The following is a 24,248-nucleotide window of genomic DNA, read 5'->3' as shown; positions in this document are numbered from 1 at the left end:
ATACAACGCAATGATTAAACTCACTTGCAAACACTTTTGATGTGATGACATCTATATGAGGGTGCAGCAGAGCTCCTTCTCCCTCAGACTGATTCAACCTCACTGCCATAAAGAACGCTTTAGGAAATCTTTCCTACAGATTGAAGCATGCTTTTGTATTATACCTTCATGCTGCTGTTTTTTTAGTTATACATATTATTTATTAATCCAATTTGCACTTCTTCTTCATTGTTTTTAACTACATTTTTGTTTTATCACACTGCAAGAATTTGTTTACAACAGTCTCATAGTATAAACCTCTTACTTTGTTGTTTATTTGTTGTGTATTGTACACTGTACGATTTTATTCTTTATCATGCTGCTGTAACACAAAAGTTTAACCTTGTGGGATCAATAAAGCATCTATCTGTCTATTAAAGTAGGCTGTACTCCCCTTAGGTGCAGCATGTGTGCATGCAGGTTCACCTTCACGGTTTTCTGGGTAACTAAGGTTTTATTAATTTCACTCTTGCTTTATCCACTCTGACAGCTCGCAGTAAAAACTGTCAGCTGTAAAAGTCTCGCGTGGGCTTTAATAAATTCCTCCCTGTACGCTTGAATCTCAGGACCCGTGTTACCGGTTTCAACCACCAGGGGGAGATATCGTGCCGTGCGCTCTGTTGATTCCCGGAAGTTGTGACAGTGTGCTCCCCAACACAACCACAACAATGAAAGCTATCATTCAGAGAGTCACGAAGGCGAGTGTGACAGGTAAGCTTTAACCTGAGCGCGGCTGCTGCATTTTGAGAATGTATTTAAACTCGAGCCTGCTCACAGCTTCCGCTCGTTTCCGTCGCTGACACGTCGCCTTAGCTAAGCTAGCAGGGTTAGCATTAGCCAGCAGAGTGAATGCAGAAAGAATGCAGCAGAGCTGTTGTCTCTCCAGCTGTCAGCCGCTGCTGGAGCTCAGAGGGGCGTGATAGCAGTGAACATGTCCTGTATGTCTGCGGGGCTGACGGCTGAGCGACAGACGTCACGGCTGGCGACTGTTCTCCGACAGCCGGCCACCTGTCAGCCTCTGCTAGCTGCCGGTGTGCAACAGTAACAACAGCTGGAGGGCAAACAGTTCACAAAAACACGCTCATATATGCGTGGTTACATTTTATTTCTCAGTCTATATTATTTTCTCACGCTAAGAAAGTGCGTTTAAAAATGTCTACAGTGCTGATTTAACCGGTCAGTTTTTATTTTTCTCCTAAATATGCTTAAAAAGTACAAAGTCAAGTCACAATTCTCACAATCTATCGCAATAAAGAAAATCAGTCAAATCCATCTTCATGTTTATTGTGTGGGAAACATGACGTCCTCTAGAGCTCTCTACAGTGGATCATCATTTGATCCTACCCTAGTATCTGTCACACCAACCCTCTGTACGTCCTCCTTCACTACATCCATGAGTCTTCTCTGTGGTCTTCCTCTCTTCTTCCTGCCTGGCAGCTCCATCTTCAGCATCCTTTGTCCAGTATATACAGCATGACTCTTAGTAGCTAGAAGAGCAGAGGTTAGAGCAGCTGGCCAGTAAGCAACAGGCTGCTGGTGTGAGTCTCTGTTCAGATGCTGACATCTCTGACATGGCTCATTTTGTCATGTAAAAAAATAAGTAAAATGAACAAAAAGCTGAAGAAACGAATATTAAAGACACAAATTTGATGGTTTCTACAGTTTGAATAATGGCAAGAATTGATGTTTGCACATATCTTCTGTAGGGCATGCATCTGTGTGAGAGATTACATTGAATGGATTCTGAGACATGCGTTGGTATAATTTCGCTGCTTCGGTGCACAGAAGGCCAAAGTGACCCTCAGACAGTCAAGTAGAACGCGTTTACCGCTAGGTTTAAATCAGTTCCAAGTATCCAAGACGAAAAACAAATTCACTGCAGTTGCAAATATCCACACATGTCCAAAGCTGCCTGTAATGCTTTTATAGAAACTTGAAAATGAACAAATTTTGAGGATGTAAAAACATAAAATCTCCTTTGTCTGATTTCTTCAAGTTGGTTGTGATCTCTGTGGGCACGGCGTTGCCTGATATCTCTGTGCCAGTGTTCATTTTGTTGTGCTTTCTTGCAGTGGGCGAGGAGCAGATCAGCTCGATCGGACGTGGACTGTGTGTGCTGCTGGGCATATCTGTGGAGGACACGCAGAGGGATGCTGAGTACATGTGAGTGCAGAAAGCAGAAAGTACACCCTGAGATCTCAAACACTGTAATTTCATCATAAAAAGAAGGGAAATCTAAATAAACTAAAAGCACACAGTCAAAATAATAAAACATTTATGCAAAAATTAAATGTCTTCAATGATTCTGATCCGGTCGATCTACGTCCCTGCCCTCACCTATGGCCACGAGCTGTGGGTAGTGACCGAAAGAACGAGATCGCGGATACAAGCGGCAGAAATGAGCTTCCTCCGAAGGGTGGCTGGCCTCTCCCTTAGAGATAGGGTGAGAAGTTCGGCCATCTGGGAGGGGCTCAGAGTAGAGCAGCTGCTGCTCCACATCGAAAGGAGCCAGCTGAGGTGGTTCGGGCATCTGACAAGGATGCCCCCTGGGTGAGGTGTCCCGGGCATGTCCCACCGGGAGGAGGCCCCGGGGCAGACCCAGGACACGCTGGAGAGATTATATCTCTCGGCTGGCCTGGGAACGCCTTGGTGTTCCCCCGGATAAGCTGGAGGAGGTGGCTGGGGAGAGGGAGGTCTGGGCGTCTCTGCTTAGGCTGCTGCCCCCGCCACCCGGCCTCGGATAAAGCAGATGAAGATGGATGGATGGCTATTGTCACCGTTGACTGAATTGAAAACAGAAAGTGTAAAATAAATAAAAACAAAGATTAATATAAAATACAGAAGTGTAGGAGAGGCTGCTTACTGTGTTGTTCTCATCTTTGTGTTTTCAGGGTGCGTAAGATCCTGAACCTGAGGCTGTTCGAGGACGAGCACGGCCGAGCGTGGAGCAAAAGTGTCATGGAGCGAGACTTTGAGGTTCTGTGTGTGAGCCAGTTCACCCTGCAGTGCATCCTGAAGGGCAACAAGCCGGACTTCCACTCGGCCATGCCCGCAGAACTCGCTCAGCCTTTCTACGACAGCATGCTGGAGAACATGAGGAGCACCCACAAACCGGAGCTCATTAAAGGTGGGTCAAACAGAGGCGTAGGGCCACGTCAGCAAAGCCTTCTTTTTGACTATAAAACACTGTGACTGAAAGCTGTGGACACCGGTTGACTCTTTAAACTGCAGTAGCAGTTTAAGATTAAAATCTTTATTAAAAGCAGCTGTTAATGGGACTCTGATGTGAAGCGAGTCAGATTAATGTTAGACGTGTGCGACTAATCGAGTCTAAGATCGCTGCTTTGTTAGTCGGTTAAACAGATTGTTCCTACTTTATTGATGCGTGTCAGCAGTTGGCAAAAGCTGCGACTCTAACGACCAGCAGAGCCTCTTCCTCTCTGGTATGGTACGATGTGAAGGGTCAGACATGAACTATAAACCACTGCAATACTTTGAAGTAGGAAATGAGTGGCTGTGTGAGAGGCGTGTGGATGCCAGCCTGCAGAGAGTGAAGGTTAAAGTTAGCACTGCTAACGTTAGCTGTTAAACAGCCATGTTTAGCCTCGTGCTTGGGCTGGGTTCAGTTTTAAATGCTTTCAGTGTGTTTGCTGACTAGTTGACTACATCCCTAGTTTGAATCTTACAATATTTAACATTAACTTTAAATAAATTCCTCCAGCTTCTCAAGTAGTTCTGTTGCTGGTGACCAGTTTACTTGTCCAAAAGTAAGAAACACTGTCCATATGAACATGTGGTTATTTAAGAGAATGAATGAAACTGAATAATATTCTTTGATAATCCAGTTATTCTCAGATGCCGCTGAGATGTGCATCTCTTTTTGCTGATGTTAACGTTGCAAACACTCAGACTGCGGTTGGATTGCTGCGTGTGCTAACATTAGCAGTGCTAGGATCCGTAGCATCCACATGCTTCTTTGGTCAAATGGTTAAATCAAACGCTAGTTTTCTCTGATAAATCGAACCAGCACCTGTCCATTTTCTACTTTAAATGCAGACCTGCGCTGGTTTATGCAGCTGTCGTCTGCCCGACTTTCCACCTCGCTTTTTTACAACTTCCTATCACAGAGAGCGGGTCTCAGGTGTCTGCGGGTGCTACAGATGTTGGAGGATAGTGTTGTTAAATTACAGGACGAGCCGGTGACCAGTAATGTACGTTCATAAAAAGGGAAGAAGAATTGCTTTAACTGACTTGTGGTGCTCAATAATGATGTTTAATCGTCTAATCGACTATTTCTAAACATCCATAATATCACAAGACATGCATGCATGCAGCAAGAAGAACAAAAGCTGTGCTCATGTTTATGCAGGTGGCTCAGTAACATTTCATTAACACATGATGTAGGACTTTGGAATTGATGCCATAGGTGTGTCTGCAAGCAGGCTGAGGGGTAGCACCGATGGTTGCAGGTATTTTCAGGTTTGTTATAAAGCATGCTTCATCTCGATGAACCCTCTGCTCCACCTGAGTGTCAGATTCATCCAGAGATCACACAGTTCCCTGTAATTTCCAGCAGAAGAGTAAAAAACATATCATACCCATCAGCTGCTTACCTTTAATCTGAATTGTCATGCTGTGTGTGAAGAAAAACGGCTGCGTGAAACCTTCACGCTGATATTTTGGTTAGCGGGTTACCCGCTCCCTCGTCAGGCCTGCTTGTTGTGGAGCTGCTAATTTGTGCTGCTTTAGTTAAAAAGCTGGTCATTAATGAAATGAACTAGCTGCACTCTAATTAGCACATAGCTATTTCATCCTCAACGCTCAACGCCCCTCTCAGTAAATCCAGCCCTTCATCATCTTCACTGCCCCACTTTAAAGTCCTCTGATTTTTGCCCCCTGCTGGAGTTTAGGTCTGGATATTGATATTGAGCTGATAGCTGCTGTTTCTAGCTAAGATGGATTATTTTAATTAAAAAAAATAGCCACAGTCTGTTGGCGGTCTTTTCAGAGACCAGTCTTAATAGAGTCCCAGGAGGCTGCAGGACGGCATGGCTGAAAAATGCCTGTTACCTGATACAAAGCTAATTGGAAACAAAAGGTCAAAGGTCACAGCTATTGCCACACACTTATGGGCCTGGACTAGTGATCCTGCTCCCTGCTATTTAATTGCCCGTATTCCCATCTCGGTGTAAGGTTACAGCAGTTTAGGCGGTGGATCATCGGTGTGGTGACGCGCTGGCAATGACGGTGGCGGTGAACTGGGTCAGCCCACCGGGGAGCAGGTGAGGAGAACACCTTGTCCCAGCGAGGGAGGTGTAGGGCTTCTTAATTAGGAAGCCTTCCGCCTCCCCCTCCAGAGAGAAAATGCGATGATGCAGCGCTTTTTCCACCGCGGCCCAACGGCTTCATTGTGCAGATGGTGTCATTAATCTCATGGACCCGGTGGAAGAACGGAGAACATTTGAGAAACTTCCTGTCCTCGCACCTCTCCGTCGCCTTTGTCCCCAATGTCTCAAAGCTCCACGTCACATCGTGAAACATCAAGTGCTGATGCCTGTAAACTGTAATCTCTATTCATTTGTCTTCCTGGTTTTATCATTGTAGATGGGAAGTTTGGGGCTCGCATGCAGGTCCACATTCAAAACGACGGACCGGTCACCATCGAACTGACATCACCGACTGGACCCACAGACCCCAAACAGGTACATCACTCGGCACGAAGCTTTAAAGACTCATCTTAATACCTCAGATACCACTGGCCGCTGCCTTTCCTCCAATGTGCAGTGCCTGCAGGAGTCTACCTGTTACCGATCACCTGTCATGTTTGTATACGAGTTAGATAACAAGGAGACCTTTCATATGCTGTTACTTGTACTGAGCAGCAACTCTCCCACTTTGTCAGATGACTTTTCAAAGTTTGCCCAAATTGCATTTTTCATGCAAGTTTTCTCCAGTGAATGATCAGAAAAAGCTCCAGTATCAATGCTTGTTTCTGTTCCTCTACATTAAAGACATGAAATTGCTGCAGTTTATTGAAACTAGGATGCGTCCCATGACAATGATGCTCAGAGGAAATCAAAATTTCACATGGATACCTCCCTGTACTTACATAAAAAAATAAAAAATAAGGTGACTAAGAAAGCACCGATTTTCGACAGACTCCCGTCTCTCTGTACTTTGAGGGCCTGTAACTCTGGTGCATCTAATCAAGGCATGCAACATTTTTTTGAATATAGTCACACTCCAAAAAGTTACTGCACAAAAAAAAAAATTAAAAAAATCAGCTGATTCTGAGAGGGTCAGCAGGGAGGAGCTCCCTAATTTGTCAGTGTGAAGGAGTTCATTTCTATTGTACCACCAGGTGGCGGTGTTTGCTCTCCTCTCATGTACAGACTCTTGATTCTTATGCTACAGATTTTTGTTGTTGTTTCTTTTTTAAAATGAGTGAAATAAGAAGCATCCATTATTTATACCCTTCAGGTTTCTTGAAGTTTGTTTTATTTTTATTTTATTTTGCTTGATTTTGTGTGATTTATACGAATACTGTTCAATATCTGACTGACTAAAATTAAATCTAAGATTTATAAAGTCATGCATCCTTAGATCTGAGTTTGAAAGAGTCACACAGAGGTTATTTTTAAAATCCACAAATGCTTCGAATTTAAGCAAAGTGAAACTCGAGGAAAGAAAACAATATAAAAATTATATCCAATAACATCTATAAATCCAGCCAGTTAAATGAATATTAGAAGTATAATACACAAAGTAGTGTGTTGTGTGGATGCGTCTGCATGTGGGAAAACCTATCATCTCACTCAAAGTCACAAACTCACAGATCATTGCTGCCCAGCTGATCGTTTTGGTTTTATAACTCACAATCTTTCATCGACTTTTTTCCACAAATGCAATAAAAATTCAACAAAATAAAGTAAAATATTAGAAAAGTAAAACACACTAAATTAGCTTACTTATTTTTACTTATTTCTTTTATTTTTTCATCCATATGAGACACCCGTGTGACTGATCTACCATTGAACAGGCCCCACGCTTTTATTTTGAAGGTTCAGTTACTGCTAACTTGCTGGCTGTAGCCCTTCATGTAAGATGTGCCCCTGTCGTTATGCTGATGTGCTCGTGGTTTGTTTCACTTGCAAAGCTAGTGCTTTTTAGGCTGGGTGTTAAGTTTGCAGAATTCCAGGATCCCAAATCCCAAATTAAGGATTCAAGAAAAACAATCTAGATTTGAGAAAGCAGAAAACAAAACTTTAAGCTCTCAGACAGCAGCCACGATTAACGTGTGTCACCCCCACGGAGCCGCGCTGATTCACTGATATCTCACTATCACTCAGTCGCCTCCGTGAAGGAGCTGAAAAGTCCCCCGTGTGTGTGTGTGTGTGTGTGTGTGTGTGTGTGTGTGTGTGTGTGTGTGTGTGTGTGTGTGTGTGTGTGTGTGTGTGTGTGTGTGTGTGTGTGTGAGATAGAGAGAGACAGGGTGTTATGTGTGGGTTTGAGATGATTGGCACCATCGGCCCACATGCTCACGCTCTCCCTCTGCTGTACCTGTCCAGGCTGTAACTGTTTGCTCCAGGAAACCAGAGTCAAACCAGGATGCCTCCTTTCTAAAGGGATGGTTTTATTCTGAAAGTGTGCGCTGTGATCTGAAAGGGTTAGTATATCATTTTGATTGCATGCAGGGAGCTTTGACAGGTTTTCATGCTCGGTGCTTTTAGGGAAAGCGACATCAGTGTGGTGCTGGATGAAAAGTACATTAGCAGGTGATTCATTTTAGCTTCTGAGAAGTCTGATATGAGTACAGAGGACCAGCTCCAGGGGACTGAAAGCACCAGAACTGAATTAAATTAACAGTTTTGAAGCTTCATTTTCTTATTTTTTTTCTTATTATTTTACCTTTTTAAATAAACTAAAATGAAGGAAAGGTTCCAGAGCCAATCCAGGATTTTCTATTTGTTTAAAATACATAAAACAAACTTCTTTTAGCTTCATTTAGTCCTAATTTTCACCTTCACTCAAAGTGTCCCCTCAAAATATAAACTGATCTTTATTCTTAAGATCATCCTGTACCACAACCCAATGCTTCTTCAGTGACTTTGTATTTCATTGATTCTTTGCCTTTAAGTGTTTTCTCGCCACATCGCTTGTTAAGAAAACAAACACCGTTACAGGACGGCTGTGAAAATCTGAACTGTGAACAGAGATGTACTTCATAAATTTATCCCCAAATCCTGCTACATCTGTAAATCTTCATCTTCCTCCTGCCTGTTTTTGCAAAATGTCCCTTTTTTTTTTTTTTTAAAGCAAGCTATTTTTATAAAACCAATTAACACTGCAGCAGATGATTTATTAACATGCAGCTGTAACTAATATTTATCTTTTCTTTGCAAGTCCGTTTTGCATCATTGATGCATTTTTGCTTTCTTTCATTTTTTAATTGAAGCAAAAACTTTGTTGATTGATCAGTTTGTCAGGTTTTAATTTCAGTCACAATTTTTGTGTTTCGACAACTATTAAAACAAGATAACTGAGATCAAATTCTTATTTTGAAGAAAAGTCCAGGTTCACTCCTCATTTTTTTTTAAGGCTGGATCACATGATCATGGTGTCATTCGTGATTTGTTCAACTTTGGATTTACTCGATTTTCTCTGCAGTGATTCTGTGAACGAGTCATGAAATGTTTTTTTTTTTTTTTTGGTTTTTTTTTTTGTGCATTTAACCGCTGATTTATGAATGAATAAGAGTCAAGTAATGGAGATAGAAATCAGTGCAAAAGTGGACGGTCTCCTGCAGCGACAGGATGTTTCTCAGCTCCTTCTGCCACCAGAACGAGCTTCGTGCAGCCTTCCTGAATTCTGCTCACTTCTGTGGAGCCCAGTTAGCGTCCTTATGCCTTGGCTGCAGGCAGGCTTTGGCTGCTCTCCCCTTGGTGGACTTGGCTTGCTTGCCCAAAGGGAGGGATATTAAGCAGTCCTCAGAATTTTAATCTTGTCTGTTTGGGATGTTTTGCTGTGGGGGCTGAGGAACCAAAGCCAAGACTGAACATGAGGGATAAAAGGCCAGCCAATAGGCTACGCTTGGCACGGGGTGGGAAATGAAGCAACAGCCAGCAGACACTGTTCCTTTCTTTCCATGAATCAGGGATTTAGTCCACCACAGGGTCAAGCGGCCAGCAAACAATAGAGTTATCCAGAGCAATGAAAATCATCCAGTTTTGGATGTTCTCTTTGGGAAGCTGGAGGCTGCAGCCCGATGGCAGAGGGCTCCAGAGTTTTTCTGTTTGTTCACCTTACTGTTGGTGCATTTTGATTTAGGCTGTGGGCTGAAACCCAACATTCACAGGAGTTACATAATGTTTGATCATGCTAAGCTTTCACTGGGTTGGAGATCAGAGTTTTGGGTTTGGACGGAGCTTTAGTGTTGGAGTTATAAACAGATATCTTTGTGCACTACCACGGTGTTATATCAAACAATCAAGATGTGACTGAAGCACAGCTTTAATTCAAGGGGATTAACAAAAGTATTGTATTAACTGTTTAGAATTTTTTTTAAAATGTACATAGACGCCATTTTCAGAGGTTTAAAAGCAATTGAGTTGACCTACAACCAGTGTTATGGACATGTGAGGAGTTCATTCAAGTGTTGAACTTATATTTGGTAACAGTTCACTGGAACTCTGAATGTGAGGTCCAAAGAGATGGAGATGCAAGAGAAGGAAACAATCATTAGACTGAAGGACAAAATGCACCTATTAGAGAGAGCAAACACATCAGCAGTGTTAAAAATTAACATTCTTACAAAGATGAAATGCACCAATCAGCTCAGCAATCACAAAAGGCCTGAAGGACCACAGAAGACTACAAAAGTACATGATGACAGAACGATTTTCACGGTTAAGAAAAAAACATCTAAGTCAAGAACACTCTCGAGTAGGTAGACGCATCTCTTTCAGTCTACAATCAATTGAAATGAAATGCAGAGGAAACCAGTCGTTTACAGCTAGATGCAAACCGCTGGTTACACAGGAAGAACGGGGAGGCTTGATTAGATTTGTACATTTGTACAGATTTGTACAACTCCCAGGCCACGGACCGGTACTGGTCTGTGAGTCATTTGGTACCAGGCCGCGAGAGTTGAAGCTCGGATGTGAAATTGATGGTTTTCAGGGTTTTTATCGTTTTTATCTGTAACTTGGTTTCTCTGGGTCTTTTCCCGTGTGTTATGAATAAATTTCCCTTTTTTGGTACCGGTACTGGTTTTATCTTGTTGTATTTATCCACGACACCTTAAAGGCTGGTCCGTGAAAATATTGTCAGACATAAACCGGTCCGTGACGCAAAAAAAGTTGGGGAACGCTGTTTTAGACGACACGGTTCTGGAAAAAATAATTCTTTGAAAAGAAGAAACAAAGATTAACTTGTGAAAGAATGACAAGTGTGGAGAAGAAGAGGAACAGCTCCTGATCTAAAGCATACCACATCATCTGTCAAACACATTGGAGGTCACATTATTGCATGCGCGTGTCATTTGCTTTTATTGATGACGTGAGTGCTGATAGGAGCAGCAGGATGGATTTTGGAGTGTGCAGGGCTGCACTCTGCTCAGATTCAGCCAACTGCTGCAGAACTGATTAGACCGAGCTTCCCAGTGCCAGTGGATAATGACCCAAAGCAAACTGTAAAAGGAACCTGAGAGATCTCTAAGGCAAAGAAATGGGATATCCTTTGATGGCCAAGTTAACCACCTGATCTCAACCCAATAGAGCATGCTGTTCAGTTATTAACTGGATGCAGAGAGACCCACAAACAAGCAGCAACTGGAGGCATAATTAGCAAAATGGTGTCACTTTCCAGATACTCACTGATCTGACCGATATCATCAACAAAGACAACAGCAGGCCTAGTTTCTTACCACAGCATGTTAATGGGTTCAGCTGGGAATAACAGTCTTTTTTGTACTCGTTGAATAATGTAAAGTCTTATGCAATGCTTTGGATTTTTAAGATGACATGTAGTTCATAAATATTTCTCCTACAACCATAAAAGTTTTACCATCTGTGTTTCCAGACTATCTTGGATGTCAGGTAGCATACCTACTTCATCATCACTGTGGAGTGATGTTTATGAACCGTGAAGATGAGGGAGGAGCGGTTTTTGATCAGTAGAGTTGTCTGACTAGTTGTGCTGAGTGGCAGCATGAAGGGCTATTTTGAAAAGAGGGAGTGCGTGCAGTCACAACAATAGACTCATTGAGGGGATCATATGACAGCTCGGAATAGCTCTGAATGCCGAGAGAATAGAAGTAGTCATGTATCACAAATGTGGAGTGCTGGCACGGGCCTCTTTTTCTTTGTTTAATTAATTGTTGTAATTGTCATGCATGTCAGGATCTTTGGGTGAATACTGAGCATACTGCAAAGGTCATGATCTGCAAGTCATGATGCAGCATGTTCATGGTGGGACCACAGAGCCACCAGGAGGCCCAGATGAGTCAGGTTTCAGTCGCAGAGTAGGAAAAGGGAAATGTTACAGTTTTAGAAATAAGAATCCATAAATTATTATTACTTATTCTAACTATCCTCTGTCTACGATGTAATGTGACCGGGTTGTTTGTCTGCTTGTTAGCAGGTGGGGGAAAAAAGCTTATGGCCAGACTTGCATGAAAATATTATTCTTAGGAGCCGGACTCGATCGAAATCTGGATCTGATTCAGGAATATTTGGAAGGATTCTTTTTGATTACATCATCTACGGCTCACATTACCTGTGGTGTACCACAAGGATCAGTCTTAGGGCCTATTTAATTTTCTACTTATATGCTTCCACTTGTGTAAATTTTACAAAACCACAATGTGTGTGTCCCGTGAGAGCTCTGATCTTAAAAGCTTAGCTGCTGTTTTAAACTGCTTGTTGTCTTTCTGACCCAGCCGTTTTGCTTTCTTGTATTTTCTCAGCTATCAAAGCAGGAAAAGCAGCAGCAGAGGAAAGAGAAGACGCGCTCCAAGGGTCCCTCAGAGTCCGGCAGGGAGAAGGGCGCCCAGCGTTCTCGACAGGACCCCAACGCCAGCAGTGGGGCAGAGGGGGACGTGTCTTCGGAGAGGGAGCCTTAGGTCATCAAGGTGAACAGGAAATATGCACACACACACATGCAGTCAGGTACAGTTACGCTCAGGCGTGTCTGTCTAATTTACTCTTTAGAATTTGTCAATCATTTCCCACTAAATAAAGGCTCATCTTAAAGGGGACGCCCCATGCTGTTATCTGTTATCAGTCTGTGCACAAAGAGCACCTGTGAGACAAAAGCTCAGGCTTCACACTGCTCTAACCGCTCAGTTTCACATTGTTTTTCTACTCTTGCAAATATATGATGTCATAGAAGGAGGATGTGGTTATCTCAGGCACACGGCTCTGACTGTAAGTAAAAGGCTTGCACACACCTGCTGTTCATACTTTCTACACAATATTCAAAAACAATTTAAACAAAAAAAAGTTGACATTTCTAGTCTAATTCTAACTCTTAGTATTTGCTTCTGCACAGTCGTCATCTCAGAGCTGCAGTTATTGTTTTTTTGGCCGTTGTGGAGGCAGCTCCCACAACTTTGGAGTAGTGATGTAACCTGGAAAGCTCCTCCAGCCTTGGCAGAAGGAAGTTCATAAATTGATCCAAGAAATTAAAGAAACAAACCAAGTGTAAATATGGAAACGTGTCTGCCAAGGCTGGTACCACTGAAACTTCATTAGAGCCACAACAGGACAGCTTGCCGGCCGACTTAATTACCCTGCATGCTCGTCCACGCACGTCACTTTGTTTATGTGTGTGCGAGGTTGTGGGTAGTTGTGTTTAGTGTGCGGTTCTCCTGGAAAGGTCACAGCAAACAGGATATCAAGCTCATAAAATGGCTTTTTACTTGCTGCAACAGCTTTTAGTGACCATATGGAGAGCTGAGCGTCTGGGCTGGCGTGTCTTTTCTGCTCGACTTTTTTTGGGAGGGTGGGGGTTTGGAAACGGTACGGGAGGATGATGCATTGTGAGCCAGAAAGTATCCCAGGATGGAGATCTGTGATGGAGTTGTTTCAGGCACATAATTAATTTAAAAACAAGCTTTTAAAATTAGTCATGTTTTGGAAATTTGGAAGGAGGTGGAGTTTTTTAATAACTCACCTGCTTGCATTTTTGTAAAACTCAGAGTTAGCGATGTGGCTACTTTGAGGTGTGTGCTAACACAGCTGTAAGCACTAGCTGTCTGCTAAGCCTCACATCTGCTAGTTAGTGACTTCTTATTATTAGTTGGATAATAGTAAATCTGCTGTGTTGCGCAGACCATCAAAGACCACCTGGGTTATGGGAAGTGAAATTGCAGTATTTTAGGTAGTGGATCGGTACAAACCCCACTGGGATAGTTGGGACACTTCCTGAAAATCCAAGAAAAACTAAAACCTGATTCTCCTCCTCATGATGTGCTGGATATTTTCAAAGGGAGACAGATCAGGACTGCAGTCAAGCACACAGACTCCATGTCTACGAAGCCAGGTTTTTCCAATGAGGCCTGGCATTGTCCTACACACGGAGTTCCTGGGAAAAGACGATAATTTCCTGATGGGAGCATATGTCTGTCTAAAATTCCTCCTCCTCGTAGTGCCTTCACATATGTGCAAAGCCCCCATGCTACGGGCACTGGTGCACGTTGAGCCGTGAACTCATGTGACCACAGGACACGTTTCCATTGTTGCTCGCTCCATCTCGGATGAGCTTGGGCCCAGAACTCACTGATGTTTCTGCACAAAGTTGTTGGAGTGTGTTGCAAGCATCTAAATGTGTTTAAGAGATAAAATTAAGTTTAAGTGGAAAAAACATTTAAAATCTTTTCTTTGTCCTTTTGTCTGTTAAATAAATGTTCAAGTGTATGACGAAAAAGCTGATTTTAGTTTTATTCCCAATTTTTCTGGAAATCTGGTGTATCTGTATGTATATAATGCTTTACTACTTATACTGAGCAGTCAAAGCATTTCTAAACTGCAGTATTTTTTGTATAACTCTATTTATGGAAACAGAGTTATACCTTTAAACAGCATTTCCTGTGCTTACCTGGTTTTAGGTCCTTTTAAATTTGCTGAAACTCTGAGAACAAAATGGCTTTGCATCTGTGCAAGATCATTTTTGTCTTTTGCACTGTCAACAAATGCAGTCACCTCCCAAAAATAGTTATGTCCCATTTATAATATTAGTGTATGGTGTCATGTGCAATATGGCGCCCTTAAATCTGCAGTGAGAAGCAGTTACAGTTGTTCTTGTTTTCCACATCTCCCTTTTTCCATCTGTGCCTGATCTCTTTGTTTTTGTTGACATTGCGGTGAAACTCAGCAACCTTCATGAGAGACAGACCTGTTTGTTTCTCATTTTGTGCTTCTTATTGCAGTGTTGGGGGTGGTTTGGTGTGGGGGGGTATGTTTTGGGGGGTTGTTCTTATTTGCCTTGAGTATTTGTTTACTAGTGCAAAAACAGACGAGTTCTGGGAGAACAGAGATGGGGAGGCATTGAGTCAGCTCTCTCTGTGTCCCCCTCTGCTCTCCCTGCTGAGGCTGCAGGCTCCTGCAGCACAGCTCCTCTCCCTCTGTGAACCCTCTGGCAGACGTGCATTAATGGATATGCCCTCAAACTGGCAGCAATGCTTCCTGATCCTTGTGCTCAAAGATGGGGCAGTGCAGTTAGCTGCATTCAGACAAAAGCATGACTGACACCAGAGAGGTGAGATTAATGGGTTGGTGAGGTATCACAAGCTTAAATCAGTTTCACTGTCACGAAGGTGGCTCTCATTACCATAGTAACTTAAGTTGAACACATAAGCTGGTCTGGAGCAAGTAATGTCAATCACATGGCAGCAACTCAATGCATTTAAGCATGCTGACCTGCTGAAGTGCAACCTGAGCTGGGCTGGTCGGCTTCAGAAACTGCTGATCTGAACTGCAGAAGAGTATCTCTCAGTGTACAGCACATCAAACCTTGAAGCTGATGGGCCACAGCAGCAGAAGACCACACCCTCTGGCAATTTAGCCTGAGAGCGTGAATCCATCAATGGTTCAGGCTGCTACTAGTGTAATGGTGTGGGAGATGCCAACAATGCTTAGTACCAACTGAGATAACCAACTAAAAACCGATAAAAACCCTGAAAACTATACATTTCACACCCGAGCTTCAACTCTCGCGGCCCGGTACCAAACGATTCACGGGGGTTGGGGATTGCTGGCCTACCTGGGTGCTGTTGCCGAGCATCTTCTGATGGCTCATTCCAGCAGCTCACATCATCTGAGTTCACTGTGCTCAAGTTGTCACAAAGGTCACCAAATCTAAATCCAGTAGAACACCTTTGGGTGTTCATTTGACAAATCTGGAGCTACTGTGTGATGCTGTCGTGTTGATGTGGACAAAATCTCTGAGGAAAGCTTCCAGCGGTTTGTTGAATCTGTGTCATGTTGAGTTAAGGCAGGTTTAAAGGCAAACAAGGGGCCAACCCTGTACTACAAAGGTGTGTCTAATGAAGTGGACACTAAATGTAAAATCTATTGAGGAAATATGTGGTGTAGAAGTAATCCGTAGAGTCGAACCTTACTGACGTCTCTCGATTGGAGTAGGCGGCACTCAGTCACTTTTGAGCAGGAGATTATGACACGCCAAACACCCTGAGCCAGAAGCGGAAAACCTGATCCCAAAGTTTTAGACTTTTATTGACTAAATCAGCATTTTCATATCTTGTATGGGGAAAAAAACTCTGGAGTGATCCTCATCCAGTCACCTGATAGCTGCTGTTAGCTTCTAATGGCTTAAAACCTCCATCAAAACATCTGCAGGTGCAATGTTATTATGTCCTCCCTGAACTCCTCCACAGCGGGGGAGGATGCAGTGTAATCCTCAGGTTTTGGAGGCTTCAGCACCTTGTTACATAAGGTCTGACCAGAAGCCAGGGATGAGGGGGAAATGTGAGAGGAAAGGGAGTGGTTTTTTGTTTTTGGTTTTTTTTTTTGATAAGGTGACTGTTATTTGGATTTTGGAGTGAGAGAGTGCACACACAGCACCTCGGGAAGTGTGTGTTCTGTAGTGAAAGAGAGGGATGGGTGGAAGAAAGAGGAAAAAGGACAGCGGCCTTGCTTGCTTAGCTCTGTAGCTGCATGTTTTATAGAGAGAACTGGTGCTCCCCAGGTTTGCTTTGCGTGACTTAAACATGAGCCGTGCTCGACTTCCATCGAATAATTTGCGACAGCCCTCCATTATCTTCTCTGCTCGTCCTTCCTGTCTGCAACGCTCTAATTTCAAAATAGAGTTATGTTAAGTTATCAGTACAGGAAGGTTTCAGCTGCTGTGAAGAGGTTCCAGCTGTAGCTGTTCTCAGGACTGTCGGAGATGTTCACACCACACGTAACTGCATCTTTAAATTTAGCTTTCATTGCTACCGTCAGCGTTTTTGTGCAGATCTTTTAATATGATGCAGACTTTTGAATTTGTCTGTTCACCTAAAATGGAAGCTGCACTTTAAACCTCCAGGAATTTTTACTTCTTTTCATTTTAACAGGAATAAAATGGGAAAGTAACAAATAAGGCCAAAGTCTGTGGGGGGGGAAAGCGTCCATGCTTAGCTTTGAATGGCTTATTTTAGTCCATAAAGATATTGCTGTCGATATAATCTTGCTTTTTGTGTTAGTTGGTTTTTAAAGATTTATCTTAAAGATTTTTAGTCTTAATCTGACCAGACATGAAAGCAGAGAGAGAGTGGTAGGAAACCACACCCTTGCAGTGGCTTTTAGTATATAGGTCCCCCACTCAAACCATAGACCATCTTTTAGAAAAGATTATTCTTTTTTTGTACCAATTTGGGCTTTAGATTGTGATCTTTGGAGTGTCCCAGTCCATAAATACCATAATCTGTGCAGATTAGGTCCGTGTGTGTCTGCTGTCTGAGCAGGATGGAGCTCAGGATTAAACCATTGTCTTTTTTATGCCCTACATTGTTATTTTATTTTAATTTTCTTGAGGTATCAAAACCCGATGTCATCATTTCTTGATTTTAGTTATCTTGGCTGGAGCTGAATACACAGCTCCAGCCAAGATAACTAAAAACGAGACTTCACCCAACAAAATTCCTAGTGGATAAACCAACTATGAGCATATCATAAGAATCTCATGGAATATTCACAGGTATGTTTCATCTGTTTTCTGATAATAAATATATTATTAAAAGAAAACAAAAAGACCTGCGAGCTTCTATCCTCCAAGCTCGGGTCCTCTACCAGAGGCCTGGGAGCTTGAGGGTCCTGCGCAGTATCTTAGCTGTTCCCAGGACTGCGCTCTTCTGGACAGAGATCTCCGATGTTGTTCCCGGGATCTGCTGGAGCCACTCGCCTAGCTTGGGAGTCACTGCACCGAGTGGTCCGATTACCACTGGGAGCACCGTTACCTTCACCCTCCGCATCTTCTCCATCTCTTCTCTGAGCCCTTGGTACTTCTCCAGCTTCTCATGCTCCTTCTTCCTGATATTGCTGTCATTGGGAACCGCTACATCGATCACTACGGCCGTCTTCTTCTGTTTGTCTACCACCACTATGTCCGGTTGGTTAGCCACCACCATTTTGTCCGTCTGTATCTGGAAGTCCCACAGGATCTTAGCTCGGTCATTCTCCACCACCCTAGGCAGCATCTCCCATTTTGACCTCGGGACTTCCAGGTTATACTCAGCACAGATGTTTCTGTATACTATGCCGGCCACTTGGTTATGGCGTTCCATGTATGCCCTGTCTGAGAAGGCAGCTGGATAGCGTGGTAGTAAGACTTGCACACCTTTGGAACGGGAGTTGTGGGTTTGATTCCCGAATGCTAACCAAGCCTACCTCAGACATGAGCGAGAGAGATAAATATGAAGCTGAACGGGGGGTGAAATTGATTTCATTGTAGTTCTTAACAGAGCTTAAATGTGTTTTTCATCCTGAACTTTCACATGGATATTTTCTGCCCAATAAATATGCTTTGAGGACTCAAAAAGGCTTAAGAAAATTCCAAAGCGCTACATTTTGACTCCTATAAACATAAAGGTGCTGTAACCCTGATAATGTTGATGGTTTCAGGGTCTAATTTCACAGGGCTTAATTACATTTGCTAAAGTTGCTATGCAACAAAGATCAGCTCATCCTGTGGGGGTCACATGGGAAGATTTTTCCACATTTGGTTGATCTTCTGTAATGATGTGAATGACTGTGTAATGACTGAGAGAGTATGAAGAAAAAGAGTTTAAACTACTGCTGTTTCGTGTCTTGCAGATGTCGTACTGGGGACATGACGGTGAGCCCAGTTTCCTCAGGAAGGCCTTAAACCTCAGCGACTCTTTCACCTGATCCTGGACTGTCCTTCCTGTTTGGAAATCAGCAGGATTCGTTCAGCCTGTTTCAGACATCGTCCCCTTGGCCTCTCTCCTCCACACTCAGGACCGGCTACATGTAGCAAAGATGATGTCTGGCCACATGACACTGCACAGTTTTCTTAGATTTGCGAGGGGAGGCGTGGGTGATGGCAACATCATAAAACCGTGCAGCCCAGTAGCTTTATGTGCTCGGCTTTCCTTTTCCCTTCGCTCCCTTTCTTTCCATCGTTTCATGTTTCTGCCGCCATCTGTCTCTTTGTCTTTTGCTTTCTCTCTGTCTGTTCTGACTTAGTCTCTGTTTAGAGACATGACTCTGACCCTGAAGCACAGCTCAGCTCCGAGTTTATACTGCAGGAACATCATGGTAGTGAGAATGTACCAAGCTTGTTATATATTGTGACACTTGTCAAATTTTTGAGGTCTAAGAGGTTATTTTACCTTTTTGAGTAGCGGATTTTGTTTAAGGTCAAACTGAAGTTGCTACCACCGTCTGCTCTGTAAAAGAAATGGCCCTGTTGTTTGTAGCTGGACAAGTTTACGTTTCATATGCAAAGACTTGAGATGAAACTTCTGTAAAGTCAGTCATTGGTTAGTGAAGTCCTCAAGCTCAGTCTTTTTGGCCTTACCTTCTTAATTTGAAACTAAATGTGCACCTGGATCCTGCTTTCTCCTAATTCTGGCTGTAAATTTGTAAAATGATCATCATGTTTTAGTAAAGAAGACCGAAAAATATCAGCGGAGCACATAAACACATCACCAGTATTTACTTTTCCTTCTTTCTTTTTTTTAAATTTGAGATCACTGATAAATTTTTCCCACACTGATTTCTGTACAAATGGACTGCTTTTTTAGCAGCTAGTTGAGTCGCCCCCTGCTGGCCTTTTGCATGGTCTTCACTTTCTGGAATCAGAAGCTACGTCACTAATAAGTAGACAGCAGTCTGCAGCAACACCCCACAAAAGCTTCAAACAACAGCCTGCATTAAATCTCCAGCTACATGTAAGCACGATGCTGCACGCCGACTTGCTAAGTTAGCTAACAAACATCCACTGGGTAAAAGCGCATTGCCAACAACATTAGTTTGGCTAACCAGCCGAGTCTTGGCTAACTACTGTCTGCTAGCAACTTAGTGACGTAGCATAAAGATGGCTGTGTATCATGTACTCATTTAGCGGCGCACATTTGTTAACATTATCTGCTTGCACTGACTCAGCTTTCACTGAAACATGAATGGTAACCAACTAACTCAGAGGCTGCCAGAGTGGATTTGATGCCCCAAATCATTATTGTCTCTTCATTAACAGAAATAAGAATACCTTTACACTTTAAAATCACTTTGACTAGACTACAGCAGACGGAGATGTGATTTCAGTTGGACTTTAAATGCTAAAATGTGACCTGTGTCTCAGTGTGTTCCTCAATTTATTGACCCACTCAGTGGGAATGACTCTAGAAAGGGTGCTGCAGTCGATTGTAAGACCAGGATCGAGTTTCTGCGACTGCCCCATTCACCTGTGCTTTACACCTGCGGAGAGGGGCCAGCTGCACCTCACTATCAGTGTGACCGGACCAACTCTGACATCAGCTATTTATTCATGTTTCTCATTGTGACGCTGTCCTGCTGTCACTCGACAGATCTGAATGTACGTTTTGTTGTCATTTTTATAAAGGTGTAAGAAAGAAGCGTCTCTCTGTTTGTGTGTTGCATTCTGCTCATTTTAATGCAAACCGCAGGGATGCTTGGCCTTATTTCTACTTTCAGCATCACCACCTGGCCTCTGTACTGTCCCAACTTTAGTTTTCTTCTTTTTTTGGTTGGCTATTCCTGGCCAACCATGCTATACCCCTCTCATCCCTTTCCTTCTGATTTGAGATTGCGGTGGAGAGGAAGAGGAGCTGCTGCATCCTGGATATGGGAGCTATCTGAGAGGGAAGACATGACCCAGATATGTCTGCTAGCTAGCTACCTAGCCTTGGTGTTTCAAACTGCTAGAACTGCAGCTTTCCTCTGCAGTGGCTGCATTGTGATCCCAATGCCAGAGGAAGGAGGAGGTAGGCTGTGTGGGTTATTGACCAGGGGAGGGCTGGTGCAGGACAGATGTCTCGCTGTGGGGAATCACCTGTTTGCGTGTGTGGATGTGGACGTCCTGAGCTGCTGGGCAGGGCAGTGGGTGCGGTGTGAGGCGGACATGGGAAACTGGGTTAAATTCCAGGCATTCTCCTACATCTGAAGCCGCACTGTTTCTGGTTTGTCTTTTCTACAACTTATCTTACATCTTGTGTGTGTGAGCGAGTCCTTTGCCAAGCCTACTGGCTATGGAAAAACAATTTAACTGGATTTAATTTGTTGCCCCCCTCCTCCTCCCCACCCACTCCTCCTCCTTCCTCTTCCCTCCTTCCCCACAGTTATTTCTTACGTCTGGGAGGTTGGGGGAATTCAGCTTGTTTAGTAACTCCGTGCAGAGTCTGATGTAGCTTTGGAGGTTAGACAGGCCCGGTTTCATGGCAGCTTAAAGGCCTCGAATCATGTTGCCATCATCACGAGAGAGTAAACAATTCCCAACTGATTTAGAAGAACGTTTTCCAGGACACATCAGAAACCGATGTAGAAGTGTCACTCGTATCCTGGTTGCCTTTAGATCACTCTGGGCTCTTTGCTCTAAAGGGTTAATAAGGCACAATGAAACCAGTTGCCTAGAGCCCTGACCACTTTTTTCCATTCTTGCTGGAAAGTTTCCAGTGCTATTTATATGAAACCTCAGGCCCCACAATCAAGCAACCCACTTGGCCGGGATCAAGTATTATCCATTATCCCGAAATTCAGCTTCACTCAAAGAGTACTGCATTAAAAAACCATCAGAAATGGCAGAGACATGCTGGAATCGGTGGTCCGTATCATCTCTGTGGACACAGAACTATCTGCAGCGAACAAGTAGGCAACATGTACAAGCAGCACCGGAGAAATCAATCCACATGACCTAACGACTGTTGTATAACCAAAGAAAATACAGCACATCTAATCTGCCCCGGATCTGATAGATGTGTAGTAAAAGACCAGATATGTGAAGAGAACCAAACTGGGTTTTTTTTATTCTTTTCAAATCCATGTTCACAGGGGCCGATGTTTAGTTTTGACCATAATATCATCATATTTTAAAGTAAGATTAATACCGGTATTATTTACAGAAGCCTTGAAGGCGTAGTCAAAGTGTTCGGCTCTGTGTGAGTGAGTGGTTTAAGTGAAAACTACAACTTAAGAACTCTATACTACTATTATTGTTCAATTTTCTGTGAGTATAAGCTGTTTAATGTGGTCTTATTAAAACACAATCCCAGGAGAGGGCAGTCAACGACACAACTGAACCCATCAAACATCTGCAGCTTATCAGGAGACACAAACACACAAATACAGTGCATGGTTGCTCTTTTATTCACACTTTAATAAAGGTTTCTAATAAAAGATGGATTTGCCTTTCCTTGTTTCTGTCACATATTCACTGTTACAACACTGTACATGTATGTACTGTATCTGTACATGGTAAACACGTCCAAAGTTAAAAACTGTGTGGCTCAGAGGATGAAATTTGGGTCAATTTTGCGCTGTCTTCTTTTTATGAGGGGCAGTCAATCAGAAGACAGTTGGGTTGCAGGGGGGAGGAGCCAAACTGAATGTGTGCTGTGTTGTAGCTTTTGGCTCATCGTTAGCTAGCACCCTTGTATCCAGGGGTGAGGTATAAAATATGAATCCCTGTAGAGTTACTATAGATACAAAAAAAACCCCACACCTTTAAAACAGGTGATAAATTCTGTGGTAAAGTTGGAGAATTCACACGCGAGTCTGTGGGGACCCACTCACTTTCAGCCGGCCTCATGTGGCCATCAGAGGACCTGCAGCCTTGGTGGCCACTGCCTGTTTTCCACTTAGATCATTAGTTCAGACTGCAGGATACACACCTGCAGTGTGTGTCGGCTCCTGGACAGATGTGCATCTATCTCGTGGGCGTAACTTTTATAGTGGGCGTGTCCGGATGTCCTGATGTCAGCTGCTGAATTCATGGTAACTGTGACATCTTTGATATTGAACACATTTGAAACAAAAAGAATGCGTTAAGGTTCCAGTTTACTCACAAATATCGAGCCTGTGCTCATAAAAAAGGTTAATTTTTATTTTTCGTATGTTTTTCACAGAATCAGGATAAAAGCTGATTTTGGACCGAGTGTCAGTGCCGTCACTGCGCCCCCCCTCCTCTTCCTCCTCCTCCTCTCAGCAGACGGACGCATCCATGGAGATCCTGTGCAGCCTTCCTCAGCATTACCACTTCCAAAACCACATTCCAACATGACATAAGAAGACAGACCGGCTTTTCTAAGCAGCAGCTCGAAGCCTTTTGGTCCGTTTCTTTCTTTCCTTTCTTTTTCTTTTTCTCAGCATCCCATTAGCGGTGCCAATCTTAACTTTCTGCCCGCTTCCTCTCTCACTTCTTTACCCGTCTCCGGGAGAGAAGTCAGTTCCCCGGGAATTAAAGGAGGTCGTTGGGTTTTCTTCTTTTCCTTTTCGCTTCTTTTTGGTACTTCTTGGATGCGCATGGATGTGGCAGCAGCGGAAGCGGGGACGTCTCTGCCGGGTATCCGACTCCGGAATCGGGCTAAGCAAGTGATGCCGAATCAGAAGAAGGTGAAAGCGCGGCGGAAACGGCGAAAGGAGCTGGTTTTAATCCAGATCTGCTTGTTCGGCGGTTTGCTCCTGGTCGTTAAAGGGTTTTCCTCCTTAGCGGAAAATTCAGGTGAGAAATCAGCGTTTGCTGAATTCGCCCTCAGCGATACAGCCTTCTCTTTTACTTCCTCCACGTGTTTGCCTTTTATTTCCTCCCCCTTTCTCCATCTAACACAGAATTTAAACACGGCATCGCGGAAACTGTAGAAATGTACAGTGTTGTAAATATTGTGTGTGTTTTTTTTACAAAACAGACACTTTATTGCTGGCTGCATTCCATTTGGTCAACAATCAGGAAACGAGGGGTGAATGAGTAGAGAAGTGAAACCTGCTAATAACTGTAATAATGATACAAGAAACAGAGAAGTAGAAATAACTGTAATGTTCAAATGTCGAATTGCTCCATGTTGTTAATATTCCTCTAACTTAGCAACTGTACCCAAACGTCATCACCCATGCGGTACAGTGCCGTATAATGCGCACTCGTGTGAGCTTCAACTATGGGAAACTATTCATGGCTGAGGAATGCAGAGGATCCTGCGTGTTCAGGTGTTTCAGCTGCAGACAGGGAAATGAGGGCAGCGAGCCCCAGGGTATATAAGCCCGCCTGCACCTCTCCAGGTTACTGCAAATGGTTATCAATCAGCCAGCCATTCCTTATTACAGACTCTGCGGTGGAGATGTTAAAAGAAGAGTCGTATAAAATAAAAGCACAGGAAGAAAGACGCGTTCATATGTAAAAGTCACCTTCCTACATAAAAGTGTGCAGTGTCTCTGCGGCTCAGTTTGGTAACGTGTGGCACCAAATCTTAAACTTGATAACCTCACAATTAAAGAACAGCCTGGAAATAAAATGATTAAAACTGCTTTAACTTCTGCAGCTACAAAGCGCTGAACCACCCCAGTCTCTTCAGTAAAATTCTCATTAGAAGTATCATACTTGAAGTCTTTGGAAACTTGCGCATATATCAAGTTAGCTTTAACTCACAGACACAAAGATCCTTATGAAACACTTCAAAACAGGGAATTCTGAGAGGCCTCCTTTTGTTCTGCAAATCATGACAATACTTTTACAGGTGT

At 43.3% G+C, this 24,248-nt stretch overlaps 2 protein-coding genes across 2 annotated transcripts in view; both read left to right on the top strand.

The window, feature by feature from the left end:
- Positions 1–617: 617 nt before the first annotated feature.
- On the top strand, positions 618–21,914 carry dtd1 (D-aminoacyl-tRNA deacylase 1). Its single transcript, XM_085278108.1, has 6 exons — positions 618–750; positions 2,112–2,202; positions 2,931–3,166; positions 5,644–5,741; positions 12,005–12,169; positions 18,354–21,914. The coding sequence occupies exons 1-5, from the start codon at positions 708–710 to the stop codon at positions 12,158–12,160; spliced, it is 624 nt and encodes a 207-aa protein (XP_085134234.1). The 5' UTR covers positions 618–707; the 3' UTR covers positions 12,161–12,169; positions 18,354–21,914.
- A 667-nt stretch (positions 21,915–22,581) lies between these two features.
- LOC146573326 (sodium/potassium/calcium exchanger 3-like) overlaps positions 22,582–24,248 on the top strand; it is a 63,118-nt gene continuing 61,451 nt past the window's right edge. Inside the window, exon 1 of the mRNA XM_085278107.1 lies at positions 22,582–23,238. Within this exon, the coding sequence (XP_085134233.1) occupies positions 23,034–23,238 (205 nt within the window). The 5' untranslated portion in view covers positions 22,582–23,033. The remainder of the gene's footprint in view (positions 23,239–24,248) is intronic.

This window comes from Mchenga conophoros, linkage group LG6 (assembly GCF_057382185.1).
Source record: "Mchenga conophoros isolate Kocher_MC1m ecotype Shallow Benthic linkage group LG6, M_conophoros_male_GT1.1, whole genome shotgun sequence".
NCBI lineage: Eukaryota > Metazoa > Chordata > Actinopteri > Cichliformes > Cichlidae > Mchenga > Mchenga conophoros.
The sequence above is the reverse complement of the archived record's forward strand: the minus strand, read 5'-3'. Positions and strand labels throughout refer to the sequence as shown.